Below are 18,163 nucleotides of genomic sequence, written 5' to 3'. Positions count from 1 at the left end.
TGTCCATTCTCATGGCATGTTCTGTCTGTGATCGTACAGAAATTAAATCATCATTTCAAAAATAGTGATAAAAAATAATAATAATCAGGAATAAGTAAAAGTGAATAAAATGAATTACAGAAAGCTAATAATACCCTTTTTAATAAAACAAACACGTATGATTAACATAAAATAAAGACAGAGAATAAAATGTGGTATTTTCTCCAAAACAGAAAAAATCTGATGAAAAAATGAATTCAGTCAGATGAAAAACTCTGAATTAATCTTAAAGCTGCAGTTGGTAGGAATGGTGTAAAAAACTGTCCTTTTTTCTGCTGGGTTTGGAGAAAAGGTCATAAAACCAATCAGTACTCATCTGTAAGTGAGGTAATTTGAGATTGTGGTGAATCCTCTGTGTTTTCCAATGCCTTTTTATCAAGCAATGTTATTATTCCCCTCATTCCCATTATCACGGACCAATCAGAGCTAAGCTCCAATCCTCTGTCCTGATTGGTCAATTGGCAAACCCACTACGTCGCCCTGATTGGCTGGCCACTACTTCCTCATAGAACGCGCACAACAATCTTTTGTGGGTGGGGTTACGACTGCAGAGAGGTGAGGGGTAGTGTTGACATTCGAAATATCTCTCAGAACCATAGACTGTATAAAATATGGATGTAGTATCCAAGACGTCACCCATCTGTTTCTGAAGCGCTGTTCTGAAGCCAATTGTCGTCAGCAGCCATATTGCTGCTGTCGAGCTATTGTGACGTAGAGAGGCGGGCTTTGATACTCCTAGCCAACAGCTACAGTGTTCCTGCCTGTCAATCAAGTCAGCTGTGCCTCTCATTGGAAGACTCGTAATCTCAATATCTTCGAAATTGCCGTGTTAGAAAAAAAAATCCCCCCCCCCCCCCCCCCCCCCTCCTTTGTACCAGGCTGTAAACATGTTTATTTCTGCTGTAAAGATTGGCTTTTTTGAATTGGTGTGTATGTGGTTTCTGATACTTCCGGAGCCAGCCTCATGCGGATCCTTGATGTGCAGTTTTTAACACTTCCGCAGTGGACTCATATTTTTAGATCCAAGGTTGCTGCTTGCTCAGAACTGATGTTTATATCATGACTACCAACAGCAGCTTTAAGTGATGCAGCCACATACTTGTAGACTCTTTAATCACTAGTCTCTGCACCCGACATACACCACCATACCTGACCAAGTCACACCCCTGCCCTCCCCCTTAACTCTTCCTCAATACCAAGCCAGACATGCCATGAAGAAGAAATAGAGAGATGTGAGTGGCAAATGTACCCTAAAGAGCACTGGGTCTTGTGTTTGAATGTAATCTCAGCATAAATTGTTGAGTGGACCAACAGCAGCAATCACATCCTTACTTCTTCACAGACTCTCATCATTGCTTGCAGTTCTTTGGGTGCTAGTAAAACCAAGATAACAGCAGTTGTGTAGAGGTAAAGTTGGCATTATTACATTAATCATTAACTTGATAACATTGTTAAAGGGCCTTTATTATCTGCACATTGTCCAGCACAGATATCATACAGCAACAGTGAACTTAAATGGAGTCCAGGATTCATTGGGTGAATGATAAACTTATATGATTGGAAAAAGGTGCAGTGTTATCGCTGGGAAATATATCAACAGCTGCAATAGGGCAGACATTTCGATTATCTTTAGAAAATGATAAATTAATGTATAATTTGACTGTTTTTATAGTAGCTTATGGTGTGCCCTTTTTCCGTCAAAGTTATAATCATTAAATATGTAGGAAAACAAAATGTGGGACATTTCCTGACAAGGTCAAAAAAGAGAGACCACATAACCCCAATTCTTGCCTCCCTACACTGGCTTCCGGTCATTTACAGAATTAATTTCAAAATCCTTCTGTTTGTTTATAAAGCACTTCATGGTTTGGCCCCCTCTTACATCTCAGAACTCCTGTCTCCGTATCACTCTGTCAGAGCTCTCAGATCATCACACCAAAGCTTCCTGTCTGTCTGAACAGCAAGGACAAAGAGATATGGGGACAGGGCCTTCTCCATCTGTGCCCCAAAACTGTGGAATTCTCTTCCCCCATCCGATTCTCCCCCTCGGTCGAGACTTTTAAAAGTCGTCTCAAAACACTCTTTTATTCATTAGCTTTTAACTGCCTCTAACCACACTGACTCAGATACTCACTCCACTGTTAATTGTATTTATTGTTATTACTGTTGTTATTATACTGTTAATTTCATTTTTTTATTATATTGCTCTCTCACCACTCTGTTTGTATGTTTTTTACTTCATTTTCTCTTTGTTTTCCTCATTTTCTGTTGTAAAGCACTTTGGATGAACTGTGTTGTGTGTAAAGTGCTATATAAATTAAGATGATTTGATTTGATTTGATTTGATTTGATTTCCTATATTTTTCCCTCTGTGGTTTCTGCCTGGTATTAAAAACACATGATGTGTGTCCAGTGGGTGGCCAAAGCACATTACTCCAGGCTTTAAATAAATCCACTGAACTATTTTCAAAAGTATCTTGTAGGCCTATCTAAACAGTCAAACCAAAACTTCCTTCAGATGTGAAATCTGGATCTACTCCATTTCAAACACAATCACAACACAGGAAGTATCAAGACGTGCATGGTCTCCTACATACTCTATAATAATAAGGAGAGAGATAGGTCACGTGGTTTAAGGTTTAACTTAAAGTGGTTATGTTACGTCTTAGGTATATATTTACCCTGTGAAACATAGATCCCACACTGCCATGTACATTGCTTTACATGGCTGTGACAGATCCAACATATAGAGAGTGTCTACTGGCTCCGCCCCCCACCCACGTGACAGCTAGACCGGAGCAAGAGTACCCTACTGCAGGCAAGATGGCGCCGCCACAACATCCACACCGGAAGTCCATACCGGAAGTCCATACCGGAAGTTACAAAGCTAAAAGTGTTGCAATAACATCCACACCGGAAGTTACAAAAATAAAAGCCTTGAAAAACAGGAACGTGAACGCAAAATAAAAGCCTTCAAAAACACGTAGGTTTACGCGTAATTCTATGAACTTTTTTGCACTTACATTTTAATCGTATCAGTATTATTGACTAGTTGATTGACTCCAAAAGTGTATAGGCTGTTGAGAATTCAAGTTACTTAGAAGCCTGCACGAATCACTAAGTTATAGTGTTAACGTCTCAGCCATGCACAGCCTTTTGTTCCGAGTGTGTGTTGAAATACTTAAAGCTGATTATGATGCTGCCGTGATGACATCTGCATATGCCTCTCTTGTTTTGTCTGGGTCATATGTTATTTTAAGTTGTGTTAGCCTGACTGTACCTCAGTACAGTTTGCTGTAGTGTTTGTTCCAAATTACCTTGCATGCTGTCTGCCTATGTGATCACATGTATAGATTAATGAATGAATGAAATACAGATCCAGAGTAGATCCACAGTCACGAGAGAAGAGCAGAATGTTATCTATGGTGCAGGGGCGAGTGGAGGAGGAAAATGTAGAGGTGTGTGGTGACTGTTTCTTTTTAACATAATTTGTAACACGTTACAATGACACAGTGACAGGGGTGTTCATTAACCACAAGAACAAACGGAGGGAATGGTTTCTCCTTCTATTTTGAGACATTAGATGGGCGTAAACACTCTGAGCTTGTCAAACAGTTTTATTCAGATTGAATGCTTGATGCATGTACACCAATGTCTTAACAAGATCACTTTATTTGGCGTCCATGAAAACATTGAAGTTGGAACCTTCAATTAGAATGACTAGAAAAACTGCAAATGTATACATAGCTACTGTTTCTTTCCATCCAACCCCTACTTGAAATGTAGAATTATACTTTATTTTATGTTCTTTTAATGTTATATGTATGATGTCTTAACCCTTTTGTATTGATAATGTTGTACTTGAAAAAGAACAATGCACTTTTGCTATTACAAACTCCAAATCAACATAAAATATTAGGACTAATATATTTCAACTTGAGGCAACACTGTCAGCCACTGATGATAGATGTACAGTACACATTTCTGGGGAGCCTCTGTTGTTTTTGTGGTGAATATAGATCTCTGTGTACAGCTTGAGTTCCGTGATGTCTTTTTCTTTATCATGTTTTCATTGAACATGTATAACCAAATTCCTCTTAAAGAGGACAACTGGGCAGTACGGGCACTTAATGTGGGTTGGGGCAATGGGCTCCTCTGAAGCAATGGGCTCTGAAGCAATGGGCTCCTCTGAAGCAGTAGCCGGCGCTGACTGACCCACATCTGGCTCATCTGGAGCAGTGGAGATTGCATCTGCAGATCATCATTTCTAAAAAAAGGGCGAGAGTAATTGTTTTTAAAAATCATCCAGTATCTGAGAGAAACATTTTCATTTAACATCATATATTTAAATATAAAAATAAATAAAGTATATACAGATGTATCTTTCCTTACTATAAACAGTTACGTCTATTTCAAAAAGTGAAACAATTCCCTGAGTGCTGCGAGGGATCACTTGAAAGAAACTTGCTTTATGTGATAAGCTTATAAACAGTTGCAAAGGAGTGCAACTACAATATAACACTGGTTAAAGTATGACCTTAGACATGCAGAAACCAAGGTATCGTTAAAAATGACATGTGAAGGTATATGATCTCAAAAAGATAATTTTTAAGGCCATACCCATGAAATGCACTGCATTTGTCACATGAGCTTCCAGGTGCCTCTTGATGACTCCTGCACTCCGTGTGGTGAAGCTGGGGCAGAGGGGACAGCCAAAGTGGGATGGTGACACACTTGTGTACTCCAACCCCTGGTCTCCTTCAATAATCGACGGATGCATCTGGAAGAAAGGAATAAATATACATTTCAATACGCAAGCACACGTACACACAATGGAAGGAGCAGTGTGCATGTGTGTTCACTTTAATTATTGGAGTGTCGTGTCTCGAGAAGGCTGTTTTATCGCTAGCTTTCTGCTAATTGATTTAGCAGCGACAGACTAATGCAATCAATACGCTACACGAAGAAGAAACTTCCAGTTCGAACGAAGCATCCGGCATTGGGTAGAGAGGGGGTTAAAGAATCACTTCCGGTATGGACATCCGGTATGGACTTCCGGTGTGGATGTTGTGGCGGCGCCATCTTGCCTGCAGTAGGGTGCCTCTCGACCGGAGCGTGTGTCCCATTCGTGACAGACTTCAACGGAGAAGTTCGAACTCTAACTTGAAGGTAAAACAACACGTTTTGAACATGAAAGAGAACATGTTTTGTCTTAATCAGCCTTTGTGTGGTGTATTGCTTCAGATCTGTTATTTTATGCAGCATTCACAGCAGTTTAGCGTGTTAATTATTTCCTCAGAAATGTTCTCGATACGTTACATAATACTACTCTTCTATTATAAAGTGTAGATGCAAAAGTTTATCTTGAATGCAGTGAATGATTCAGCCAAACCTGTTATCCAAATTATTCATTCAGCACATATTCAGTGTGAAGAGTAATATTTAATTCAATTTATTCAATTATAAGTCCTTAACAACTGTTACAACCAGTTATTGATGATTGATGCTTTGATTTTTGTTAAGTCTACTCATATTTCAATGCTAATAAACCATTGAAATCATGATATATGATTGTCAAATGTACATATTTTTATTATATTTGTTAAATCTTCTGTCCAGTCACATCCAATGTAGTGTATTGGAGCAGGGATTTTCAACCACTGTTCCGTGGCACACTAGTGTGCCGTGACAAATCGTCAAAGTCGTGTGCTTTGGGACATTATCAAATTTTTCACTTAATTATTCCAAAAAAATATTATTTATTCATATACTGCAAATAATTTCCCATGTAGTGCGTCTGTGCCTGCAGAGTAGTGACTGGCGGAATAATTAAATACTTGTCCATGTACTGACCTGGGCTACCCACCCACTGGGTTACAATAAAGCGCACTAATGACCTTGTTAATTTAAGACAGTAGAATTAATGATGGCATACAAGAGGTGTATGTGATAAGACGTAGGCGTACAACAGCGATGGATAAGTATTGAAAAAGGAAAAATGAAAACTCTAAATGGGCCCCGGATAAATTATAACCCCGATGAAGAGCATGGTACGGGAGGTGGAAAAGGCAACTTTTATGAGAAAAACTACATCTGTGTCTGTGAGAGCTCTCAAAGCTAGCTACTTATTAGCTGAACTCGTAACCAAATCAAAAAAGCCACACACTGTGGCAGAGACAATAATATACCTGCAAAAGCCATTGTAAATGAGATGCTTTGCCGTGACTCAGATAAAAAGATTCATAAATTGAGAGACTAAATATATCATTTTGTAACACTTTTGGTTGGTGGTATGATTCAGGATTTTTTTTAATGTATGAAATGTGCCTTGGCTCAAAAAAGGTTGAAAAACACTGTATTAGAATATAAATAAGCAGAGATGCATATCGTTATCTGACAGCTTTGGTCTGTTTACATGTTGGTTGCCTTTGTGGATGAATGAGTTTGAGATGTGGATGTGTTTTGCCTGTTAGACATGCGGGTGGCAGTGATTGGAGCGGGAGTCATTGGTCTGTCAACAGCTCAGTGCATCTATGAGCAGTATCACTCCATCGTCAGTCCGCTGACCATTGAGGTGTATGCAGACCAATTCACTCCACTGACCACCAGTGATGGAGCTGCTGGCTTTTGGCAACCATATCTCTATGACAATGGCAAAGTCCAAGAGACGTGAGTGCATTCTGTTAACACTCTTTTTATTCTACACTTTATCTCAATGATAATTTTAATTGTATATTTGTCCCCACTCTTAGAAAATGGAACAAAGAGACATTTGACTACTTGGTGACCTGTCTCAGTTCAGCAGAGTCTGTAAAAATGGGTATATTCCTTCAGTCTGGCTACAACCTCTTCAGTGAGCCAACCCCAGTGAGTAGCACAAGTATCCTATTCTATTCATCTGAACTCAAAGGTTAGACTTGACCTTCTTTGAAGACTTTTACCACCCAGAGCAAAGGCACCAGGTAGTAAAAACCACAGATAAAGTTTATTTATTACCTCAGATTACTTCATCATAAATTTATCACGCACCAGTGCATTGTTTTTCAATCTGTTTTCAGCCTGTCTGAAAGTAGAGCTTTGTTTAACTGCACAAACATAGCTGCCCTATTTTGTTGGCATATACAAACAGAGAGGCCTCATCAAGGGTTGACACTCAGACTCAAGGGTTAATTTGGATTCTGTATTGTGACACTGCAAACTAACACCGCCATGATTGGTTTAAACTACAGGATTCAAACAAACCAAAACTGTTTGTGTCGTTTTTAGGATCCCTCATTTAAAGACATCGTCCTGGGTTTCAGACAACTCACAGAGCGAGAACTGAAGATGTTTCCTGGATACAAGTAGGTTCCTGCTCAAACTTGGGTATTTAGGTAGTTGTGTATTTGACATTTCCTACATGGCTTACAGGAAGATGTTGATTGAGACACATACAAAGACAAACGAAAAACATAAATTGTGAAAATTGTTTGTATTATGTTCTCCATACTTACTTAACAATATATTCCCATGAAAAGATACTTATAGTGACTGAATGGATAATTCAGTGTCACAAACTCTCTCACTCCAACACAAATACTGTATCTCTTCAACTCTCTTCAGTTATGGCTGGTTCAATACTGCTCTAATGGTGGAGGGTAAAACATACTTACCCTGGCTGATGGATTGGTAAGTGATCAGATTTTCTCTGTGATATTTAGTTGACCAAACATTAAGGAATCCTGAGGTGTGGCACCTGTGTTCACCATTGACTATATACTGTTTTCACCATTTTGTAGTGCTCTCTGCTTCTGTTTTTAGAATCCTTTGATGGTGTCTCATGTCAAGATGTCCTTTTGTGTTGTTTTGGGTTACTGGATCTTAATTTTAAATAGTTTCAAATAACAGATATTCAATGGTAGACCTTTTTTCACGAGAGGTTTTTTAATGTTTTAACATGGATCTGTTTGTTTTTTGTGCTAGGTTGATAAAAAAGGGTGTGAAATTTTATCAAAGGAAAATAGAGTCCTTCAAAGAGGTCAGTGAATACTTTTCCATACTAGACTTTTGTATGATCAACAAAGCTAAAAAGACAATAAGGAAGAAGATTTATAATTTCTATTTAGTCATTTTAATGCCTGAAACTGACATGGGTCAAATGTCAGATAAAGTAAAAAAAGAAGTAGTAGTGTAACACCCAGACTGTTGCATTTCCTGCTTACAAGACACTCATAAAATGTTATCACTTATTATCTCTTATCACGCTGCTCTGGATTCAGCTGGCAGAATCAGGTGCAGATGTGATAATAAACTGCACCGGGGTGAGATCAGGAGACCTCCAGCCTGACCCTGAGCTCAAACCAGGCCGGGGTCAGATAGTAAAGGTGAGAAAGGGTTTATCTTCCTGGATATTGTTTGTAAAATGAGCATTAGAGCATAAACAGTGGATGAGCCTTATAATTTGCTGTTTTGTTCAGGTGGATGCTCCATGGCTGAAGCATTGGATTCTTACCCATGACTTAAAGGCTGGAGTCTACAATTCACCATACATCATTCCAGGGTACATGCAGTGCTACACAACACACTTATAGAACAGACAGATGCTCCTCCTGTAGAAGCAGTCGTATGAGGCATACGATCACTGTGTTGTTGTTGGATTAATACATATCATGCAGGTGTACCTTTAGATTCTATAGTATTATTATCTAACAGGCTGGTGTTGACATAGCCATCTAGTTGCTATACTGTTGCTTTATGTCTTAACACTTATAATTTGTGATGCAGATGATTCTGTTGCTAGAAAGCCAAAGATGTTTTTAAATCCATGTTTACAGAAGCCGTCTTGTGACAGTGGGCGGTGTTTTCCAGTTAGGAAACTGGAGTCGACAGAACAACTCCATCGACCATAAGAATATCTGGGAGGGTGCCTGTGAGCTTGAGCCAAGTCTCAAGGTGAGATGATATAAAAATGTTTGTGCAAGAGGCCATAAAAAGACTTGCTGTTGTAACTGTAATCAATTATTTACAAAGAGTCCTCAGGAGTGCTGAAGTATTCAACATTTAGCATTTGATATATTCAGAATTCTCTGTGATTCACTCTTCAAACATGTTGGAGACACAGAGCAAAAAACTCATATATGAGGGCCAACTTTGTCAAACAGCACACTTGTCTTCGTGTGAACCAAGAGTCTTAAAGTGATGGGAATTTTGATATTGTAGCATAATTTAAAGCTTAGGAAGTATTATCTCTTGTTTTCCTCCCTCAGCACGCCAGGATAGTAGAGGACTGGTCGGGCCTGAGGCCTGTTCGCAACAAAGTCCGGCTAGAGAGGGAGACAATACCGTCAAGTGCCACTCCCATAGAGGTAAATGTTAACAGCAAAGCTTAACTTAACTTTGATTTTTAGCTGTTTTTAACATTATGGCTCTCCATCAGGTTATACACAACTACGGCCATGGAGGGTTCGGACTCACCATTCACAGAGGCTGCGCTCTGGAGGCAGCAAAGCTCTTTGGTGAGATCGTGGACAAAAAAGGCGAAGGCCCAAAAGCTCGTTTGTGAATTTGTTTCAGAAAGTAGAGATCGGTACACTCCTTTTTTTTAATACCAATCTCTATCAGTGCCTTGTATCTTAAACATAGCACTTTTATTGCCTCTAACTTAACAATCACTGCAAACAGATATCATATGCATCTGAAGTAAATATACCAATACAGCCTTGTACTTGTTGTCCATTATCTGTTAAGAGATGGCTCATTCACATGTAATGTTTATACCTGTAAGGGATTAATTAAAAATTCAAGTATTCAGAAGTGCACTTATTTCTTATTTAACCCAACACAGTTTGCTAATAAATAAAAACATGAATCCACTCCTCTTTTTGAAAGATTATTTACTACAGTATCATACACATTTACACCCAGTGTGTTGACAAGAATCTGTGCACACAGACACTTAATGCACCACTATATCAAACACTGGCAGGTAAGAGTCAGCTCACAGGATATCTACTAGTTTACTAGTTAACTCTCTCGGTTTGTTTTTCTAAACAAAAAAGAAAAAGACTTCGCTCAGTGTGTTACTGGTAAAATCCGACAGGGCCAAATCCGTCATCACGTCACCTTTTTCACAAACAAAAGCAAAGACAACAACTAAACCAGGTATAGATACATCATTTACAGAATGTAACATCCAGATAAATGTTTATACATGAATGTGAGTTAATATGGATGAGAGATACAGCAGGGTTTATAGGTCTCAACACCATACCCTCATGTTAATGTCACTTTTAAACCATGTGACTCTTGATAACTGGGTCAAGTCAGATTTGGATGATGAAAGTTTCGGATTAAGATTTCCTAATATTTCAAGTTGAAGTTACATAATGTCCCTAAAATGCAGCCGACATCTCTCAGTAGTGCTCTAAATATGAAATGTCACTGCATGATGCCCCTGATGTTATTCAGCTCTGATGGAGACTTTGGCGGGTTTGTCATCTTGTAGTTGATAAAGTGATCTCATAACGATCAAGATATGAGTTGATGTTTTCATTATATCTCGACTAATACCTGCCTTTCTGTAATTTCTTCCGCAGAAAACAATTATTGCTCATGTAAAGATGTAAACAATACTGACACAAGTAAAAAGAAATATTAAACACATGACTTGAGAGGAATGTAAGAAAACCTGTGACTCGGTGTGCAATTTGTCCTTTCTCTTTTTAATTGAAAGGTCTGTTTATTTGGTCTTTCCCTCTGATGCACTAGTAATAAAGTTACATTTGCAATAGGAGTATTCATTTGCAGGATCCACTGTCCTTTCTTATCTATGTATGTATTTTCATAATGTTAAAGACCAAACTTCTTCATGAAGTTAAAAGCATGTCTTGAAACACAGAAAGAGTTGGTAGTTTTAAGGCTCTTTAAAAAGAAGATGTTAATTTGAAGCTTACTTCAAAAGTGAGGCTAACACCTAATATGTTTTCACCGGTGCCACCCGCACAAAGGACAAATTATCTTCAAACACTTGAATTCTCACTTGTTTATAAATCTTTCGCTTGTCCACCTTTGGTTTTTCAACCTTGCACTCATGTAGGTTATTTGCTGACACCCATGTGTAGTGGGTCAGTGGCAAAATTGTGACAACAATGGTGGCTGAATACTATATAACAATAATAATACTTTACTATTGTTCTGTCTGCCTCTCTGAAGCCGCTGTGGTGCCCAAACTGAAGAGTCAAAGGATAGGAGATGGACACAGAAAGCGTTGTCTGGTCTCTGTCCCTCTTTTACTCGTCGCAGTCAGCTCTCTCAAATGTTCCTCAGCCTGTCCTCAGCCCTGAGACCCAGGGCTGGACTGAGGGACTCCCTCTGAGCCCTGAGAGGAGGCCCTGCCCACCATCTCTTGGCCCCACTCTCGTTGGCTGGACTCCTGTAAGCCCCGGCCAGTCGTCTCGATTGGTAGTGCACAGGAGGCAATTGCGGCGAGGAGGCAGCAACAGCAGTACACGGAGAGAGCCAGGTACACGGATGACTCCAACATTACCTGCAGGAAGAAGCGTGGTGATAAAATAAAAAGTGATCATCTCTGTCTTCAAATAAGATGCAATTAAATGGGGAACAGAAAGATGGAGTTACCTGTGCAACGAAAGGTGTAATGAGGGCTCCCACTCTGGCCATCCCACTGCTGGTTCCCAGACCTAAAGCCCTTGTGGCTGTTGGATAAACCTGCAACGTTTCAGAAAATACTGAAGAGGCTGCAACAAAGTTGGCTCTCATTAACTGATTTAATCCAAGCCATACTTAATGTTTTTTTCTTTGTGTTTAACTGGTTCGATGTCTTACCTCTGGAGTGTACACATAGGCAGCCTGGAATCCTCCTGCAATGAAAGCTCTGGCGATGAAAATCAACACTGTCATGGATGCTCTGCAACAGAGAAGCCAAAAAAGCTGGATAAGTGGTGGGAGAAAGTTAATGTTTAACATTTTCTTTGGGGTGGCAGTTTAGCTCAACAGCTAAAGCAAGTGCCCCAAATGCAGACAATATAGTCCTTGTCACTGCAGGCACTTGTGCAACTCCAAGCCAAGACCCTTTGCGGCTTACTCCACTCACTACTACCCATGTAGTTATTCCTTTCTTCAACTTTCCTACCCAATAAAGACAAAATGCCCCAAAAACATTTTATTTATTGTCCAACTTACCTCCCAACACAACCATAGAGGGGTATGATGCACATGGAGAAAATGAAGAAACATAATGCCATGGTCTTCCTCCTTCCTAGTCGATCAATGGCCCACAGTGTCACCAGCAGTCCTACAACATTGAGAAAATTCCGTGTGTGTAAAATATAGTTGGCTGGTTTGGTCTTTAACTTACAGTATAGTTATTACACCGATTCATTTAGCTTTTTTTTCTAACTAAACGCGCAGATCTTTAATAATAATAGCTCATTTTTCTGCAATCCAGTATTTTCCTCAATGAGCCACAACGCCATCTGGACCCTGGTGCATCTTAATAAGATGTTACCATCATTAGTGTGATATTAAGACTTCGCCATAGAGGAGAAATTATTATTATGTGTTATAGTTATGATGACTTGCTAATGTGTTTGCTTTTCCAATGAATTAATCTTTCTACTACATTGATCTGTAACTGAAATACTTTGGGGAGATACTTTGTAGCTGTCATGCTACCAAGTATTTAACTTCAGTATGATGACAATTATTTATTTAACAAGCCATAGGTACAGCTACGTACTTATTAACAATTAAAGTTAGTTACAGCTCAGTTATTCCCTTTTATTATTTTAGCATACATAACCACAGATACCTTTTTGCCACATTAGATAGTGATTACGATGAATTTACAACTACAGGATAACAGTTCATTTCAGTACACTGCAAAGACAGAGAATGAACTGTTGTGTACCTGGGAATTCAGATAATGTAGTCCACAGTAAGTCTTTGTAGTCATCAGAGTTCAGATATTTACACTCCAGGCTGCATGGGAGATCCATCTTATTACTTTTGGACACTAGAGGGAGACAAAAAATAAGAGAAGGAGATGGTTCACACCCACTAGCATCCTACTCTGAGGCCTTTTAGGCTTTTTTAGAAACACACAGTGTAAATGTACCAGCCCTTTCACTAGACAGGAATTCTAACATTTCATGGGAGGAAAAAAACAGCTGTTACAACAACATTAAGAATAACTGTACTTGTTATTAATGTTATCTGTTGAACCTGTGTCCTTCCTGCCAAAATATTGACTAAAAAACTTCTACTTTACCATCAAGGGTTGGGTGCACAAGTCACAGAGCTACATTGTCTGTTTTATCAGCCAGATTAAGTGTGAATATCTGTCCTTGAGTGTGAGAGGACATCTATTGGTGTTGGAGCAGTGACTCACTTCCACATGCACCTCCCTCCTGGAACAGCTCTGTAGTGAGCAGCACAAGCCCGTAGTAGGAGAAGGCATTTGCAAACCTAGAGAGACACAAACATATGATAGCACAGCTGTGGTTTATGTTAAGTGAGTAAGAAATGAAAATCAGAGTCACTATCATTCACTCCACCTACCAAATAAACCACAGCAGCACTGTGGTCCAGCGAAAGTGTGATGAAAACAAGTCTCTGAACTTACCACGTTCCTCCTAGTTCAAAGAACAGACGTGGGAAAAAAATGAATATACAGACTGAAATTTAAAAGGGAGCTTATGTTGATCCATTGATGTGGATTTGGGTTTTGCAGAAACAGCTTTTACCTGTCTGGCAGCAATAAGTTTTCCCAGCGGCATTGGGGCTCCGTTCTCTGTAGCAATCCGCTTTAATGTTGCCAGAGCTTTTTCCTGATTCCCTGTCAGCACGTCATACCGAGCACTCTCTGGTAGCCACTGATTCCAAACCACACCCAAAAATCAGACATATGCATTGATAAAGCTGTACTTTGTTATTTATACATATTGTATACTGTTTCAAGACTTACAAAGCAGAGGAAGGCAAAGATAAAGAGAGGAATGGTGGAGAGGCCAAGCAGCCAGCGCCAGCCCAGAGTGGGCATCACCAGGATGGCCAAGAGGACCTCAAACACTGTACCCAGCGCCCAAAATATCTGCAAGGAAAACTCTCTATTACACAAAACCCTGCAAGGAAAACACAACACTGCATTTCTCCTTTTGGGGGACACTAAGACTATTTTCAGTTGGATGATAGGGGAGGGAGATGGTAGCACAGATTTTTCCATACCTCAATCAGCAAGATACACGTGGCTCTAGACTTCATAGGCAAGAATTCAGCATAGAGTGTCACCCTAATTAGGAAGAACAGATCAAACTCAATTCTGATACAAAGTCTTAAATCATGGTGTTGTTTTCAGAGAGATAAAAGAGGGTTACTCACGACTGTGGTGCTCCACCGATCCCAAAGCCCACCAGTGCACGTAGGACGAGAATCCAGCCATAAATAGGTGCAAAAGCACTCATCAGGCCATAGAACATGGTCCACAGCACACTCATCTTCAGACCCTGTGTGTACATACAATCAGCACATTGTGGTAAAGTTTTTCTTGCAGGAAAGAAAAAGTATAAATCATCATGATGCCGAAGAGGCTTTTTCTAGAACTCACTGTCTTTCTCCCGTATTTGTCAGATATGTTTCCCCAAAGAGATGAGCTGATCATCATCCCAATAAATACTGCCTGTGTTGATAAAAAAAACAGTGATAACAGGATCAGGAATTCTGCTGTGACAGTAATGTCCTTTTATATGGCTCATACTAAGCATTTACAAACATCCAGAGCTGTTGCATTTTGTTGTGTGAGTGCCAAAAAAAGCCAAAAAGGAGATTTTTTTTTTGTTTGATAATCCTCTCACAAGCAGTTAGATTAATTAAAATTGAAATCCCAGGCATCAACAAACATGCACTGTTCAAGGTCTCAGTTAAAATCTGCTGTAGTCCCTCTGTTTTATCTAATCAAATTCAGAAAAGTAAGAAATTTATGATGGTTACATAAATCTGAAAGTTTCAGCACAAATCTGAGAGTAAACCAACAGTGGTGTATTGTTTTCCACAAGTCCTTATTTCAAACCCATCCCCAGGCACTCTGACAGTGATTATGAGGACAGCCATAATACACTAAGAGCACTTTGTAGACACTAAAGAGTGTTTACCGATGTAAGCAGTGCCACCTCCAAGCTGGGCAGTCTCCATTCACAGTGCAGCTGTGGGGCTAAGATGCTGAGGATCATCATCTCCATAGCATCAGCCATCTAAGAAAACATAGAGAAAATACTTGTGTTGAGTAAAAAGGAAGAACGCACATACACAGTATTACAGAATACAGAGAGTTATACTTTTGGTATGGAGCGGTACTTACCCAGGCGAGACCAGTGAGGATGGAGAGTTTCCACTGGAATGTCCCGAAGCCTATGGCCTCTACTGCATCTTCTACCATGAACGTGTCTGAGGGAATGTAAAATTAGTCAAATGAATATGTGCAAACCCTTGTTGAGCAGTGGTCTAAGAGCTTCCAAAGGGAGCTAAACTTGTGAACCTAATGTTGAGAGCACTGGGTGTGAAAATGTATCAAGCCCTGCCATACTGTACCATCGGTTGGATTAGCAAACTCCCTTGGCACTGGAGCTCCATCTGCAAGTGCCACAGACTCCAGATCAGTCTGTTCTGCAACCTTGATAACCTGATCTCTGTTCTCGCCATCATCCTCGGAGCGTGTGCTCTCACCTGTGCGTCGGAAGCGCACAACACTACAAAATGAAAAAGAGAGGAATCATTATTTTGAAAGCCCTGAAGAACATCTCTACAGTATGACTGGTCACGGGGGTTTCAGAGGGCAATTGCCAGGAGAGCAAAGCAGAGTACAAATGGGAGTCAGATGCTGTTGCCTAGGTGATATGAGCTTTTTTTGGCTGTTATTTAGTGAATTGGTGGTAACAGCATCCTATAAGTGAACCATGTCAGGCTAACTGACAGCTCTGCACACTGTTTGACAATATTATAAAGTCCAAACACCCAGAGAAAGGGTGTTTTATCTACAGATGGAAGGTGTAATCTTCTCCCACATGTATATAAGTAGATGGTTAATTAAGGAGGAAACACTAAAGGAGAACTTGAAGAGTGCCAGTGAGGTCTTAATCACTGTAATTACATAACACAGCCTACTTGCAATGTAAGTCTCAGTGCTGCAGATGAGCATTGCGAGATGTTCAGCCACTAAAATCTTTTTTTTTTAAATATTTACAAAGGATTCCAATGAATGTATATATCTATTAATAATGTTTATAACAATATTTGTATTGAGTCTTTTATTGGCTGGAATACATTTGAGGTGCTCAGTCTAAATCAGTGCATTAATACTATATCTTTATTGTTTGATTAAAAAAAACCCAGTTTCTTTAAGAAGAGAAGCCCGCGTATCATTCTCTCAGAGTCTGTCTGTAAGATTATGGTCAGTCTGGACTTGTGTGAGCTTAATGAATGTACAGCAGAATGGACATAAATCACATTAGGCACTGAGTCATGACAGCAAACACATTTGCAAGTAAATATGGGGTGCTGATCAGCTATGAAATCACAACAAACATGCCTCTTATGAATACATCAAAGCAATACTCCTCTTAGACAGACATGCTATGACTGTAAACAAACTGCACCCCAGCGTTGACTGAACATGCTAATATATTTTAAAATCCTTCCTAACACAGAAACAGTCTTAGGTTGTTTATAAGGATATAGTGGTCATTAGATGTCTGCTGCCTTTAAGTATTTTCAGGCTATTTTTGTTGTAAGGAGCTAATCGAACAAACACGATAGGAAGCCGTCAGAGGGCGACGCGTCGGGCAAACATGGTGTCACGGATAGAGGATGGACTGAATGAAAATCCTAAGGGCGTATAGTGCTGACTGAAATCTACTCACGGCAGCTGTCTCAGTTGGAACAGATCATCGTCCATTTTAGTGTTTACTGACGGACGCTCCGTTTGGCCTCATCGCCGTTCACATTATCACGACGAACAACGATTTCAGCACCGAGGAGAGCGACCTGCTCCGGGTTCTCCGACGACAGCCAATGAGAGACCGCCCTGCGCGACTCAGCACGAGACTGACAGAGGGAGAGAGTGGGGAGGATGAGCTCAGGAGCATCTGATACTACTTGACTACTGATTGATCCTAAACATGACTTACCATCACAAAGGTACGAGACAGGGGGAATATTCACTGTCTTGATATTAAAACACCTCTCAACCTGAATGTGAAGTGTAATTTATGAACAGATTTGAGATGATTAACATTTTTTTTAATTAATATAAATTGACAACTGTTCTGTAGTACCTTGTTAAACATAGTTCATTCAAAAAGTGTTGATATCTTGGGAAGAGCAAAAAGAAAAAAATACAGATAAGAGTTCATTTGCAAAAACAGTAAACTCACTTTTGAAAAAATAAAAAAAATGTTTCAATAAACACATTTTTTTCTACAATCTTTTGGTATTATCAATCAACTGAAGTTGGGTGGCTTTGACGAAGTCAAAATTACTTTACTAATCAGAGGTATCTTGAAAATGTAACTTTATTTAGAATCTACATAAAAAAAGAATTTTTTTTGAAAATTTATAAGGACAATAATGTGAGAAGAAATAAGAATGAAAAATGTGTGTTAGAAACATGACTTAAATCAATTACAGGAGCATCAGTTGCTACAGATAGAAGAATAATATTTGACTATTATAAGAGATAGTTTTCATCCTAACAGGTGGGAAAATAGTCTTGACAATAAATGAATTATTAAATGAACATTGAATTAAAGTAAATACTGCAGTTATCACAGTAAAATGTAGTTGATGTGTATACGTGTCTTCTCTTGACTTCCATAAAAAGAGAAACCAATAATGAGAATAAATCTCGACTTATTCCTGTTTATCATAAATTAATTAAGCTTGTTTTCTCATGTTAACAAGATACAGTAATCCAGCCACAAACAAAACAAAACAATAGGCTGATCACTGTAATGAGTTAGATCACAACATGCCATGCTTGCCCACACTAATGAGGTTTGTTCTATATATATATATATATATATATATATATATATATATATATATATATATATATATATATATATATATATATTGT

At 39.2% G+C, this 18,163-nt stretch overlaps 2 protein-coding genes and 1 long non-coding RNA gene across 4 annotated transcripts; 1 reads left to right on the top strand and 2 right to left on the bottom strand.

Annotated features, from left to right (window-relative positions):
* Positions 1-4,026: 4,026 nt before the first annotated feature.
* On the bottom strand, positions 4,027-5,013 carry LOC117819213. Its single transcript, XR_004632487.1, has 3 exons — positions 4,902-5,013; positions 4,660-4,819; positions 4,027-4,306 (listed from the first exon to the last, which is right to left on the bottom strand). It is a non-coding gene; the product is annotated as an uncharacterized LOC117819213 (long non-coding RNA).
* Positions 5,014-5,108: 95 nt separating this feature from the next.
* Positions 5,109-9,828, top strand: LOC117819441 (D-amino-acid oxidase-like). Its single transcript, XM_034692807.1, has 11 exons — positions 5,109-5,208; positions 6,513-6,708; positions 6,792-6,906; positions 7,306-7,382; positions 7,642-7,707; positions 8,002-8,056; positions 8,298-8,402; positions 8,496-8,578; positions 8,853-8,970; positions 9,285-9,383; positions 9,455-9,828. The coding sequence occupies exons 2-11, from the start codon at positions 6,515-6,517 to the stop codon at positions 9,578-9,580; spliced, it is 1,038 nt and encodes a 345-aa protein (XP_034548698.1). The 5' UTR covers positions 5,109-5,208; positions 6,513-6,514; the 3' UTR covers positions 9,581-9,828.
* A 66-nt stretch (positions 9,829-9,894) lies between these two features.
* Positions 9,895-17,151, bottom strand: svopa (SV2 related protein a). 2 transcript variants are annotated; one of them, XM_034692806.1, is made up of 16 exons: positions 16,950-17,151; positions 15,622-15,779; positions 15,392-15,477; positions 15,186-15,284; positions 14,642-14,713; positions 14,416-14,540; positions 14,263-14,326; positions 14,003-14,128; positions 13,782-13,910; positions 13,597-13,670; positions 13,427-13,503; positions 12,947-13,051; positions 12,220-12,331; positions 11,863-11,944; positions 11,656-11,745; positions 9,895-11,563 (listed from the first exon to the last, which is right to left on the bottom strand). In XM_034692806.1, the coding sequence occupies exons 1-16, from the start codon at positions 16,982-16,984 to the stop codon at positions 11,351-11,353; spliced, it is 1,647 nt and encodes a 548-aa protein (XP_034548697.1). In that variant the 5' UTR covers positions 16,985-17,151; the 3' UTR covers positions 9,895-11,350. The 2 variants fall into 2 exon arrangements, 1 of the variants encoding a protein (XP_034548697.1); XR_004632550.1 differs by having other exon boundaries at positions 11,453-11,563; positions 11,656-11,774; positions 16,950-17,132.
* Between the last annotated feature and the right edge of the window lie 1,012 nt (positions 17,152-18,163).

This window comes from Notolabrus celidotus, chromosome 9 (assembly GCF_009762535.1).
Source record: "Notolabrus celidotus isolate fNotCel1 chromosome 9, fNotCel1.pri, whole genome shotgun sequence".
Taxonomy (NCBI): domain Eukaryota; kingdom Metazoa; phylum Chordata; class Actinopteri; order Labriformes; family Labridae; genus Notolabrus; species Notolabrus celidotus.
The sequence above is the reverse complement of the archived record's forward strand: the minus strand, read 5'-3'. Positions and strand labels throughout refer to the sequence as shown.

Excerpts from the sequence above, each read along its gene's own strand:
- LOC117819441 (XM_034692807.1), top strand. The coding sequence starts at position 6,515 with ATGCGGGTGGCAGTGATTGGAGCGGGAGTCATTGGTCTGTCAACAGCT. Across the intron at positions 8,579-8,852 it reads TCACCATACATCATTCCAGG|AAGCCGTCTTGTGACAGTGG; the intron begins GTACATGCAGTG and ends CCATGTTTACAG. Across the intron at positions 8,971-9,284 it reads AGCTTGAGCCAAGTCTCAAG|CACGCCAGGATAGTAGAGGA; the intron begins GTGAGATGATAT and ends TTCCTCCCTCAG.
- svopa (XM_034692806.1), bottom strand. The coding sequence starts at position 16,984 with ATGGACGATGATCTGTTCCAACTGAGACAGCTGCC. Across the intron at positions 13,504-13,596 it reads GTGCTGCTGTGGTTTATTTG|GTTTGCAAATGCCTTCTCCT; the intron begins GTAGGTGGAGTG and ends GTGTCTCTCTAG. Across the intron at positions 11,564-11,655 it reads TTACACCTTTCGTTGCACAG|GTAATGTTGGAGTCATCCGT; the intron begins GTAACTCCATCT and ends TTCTTCCTGCAG.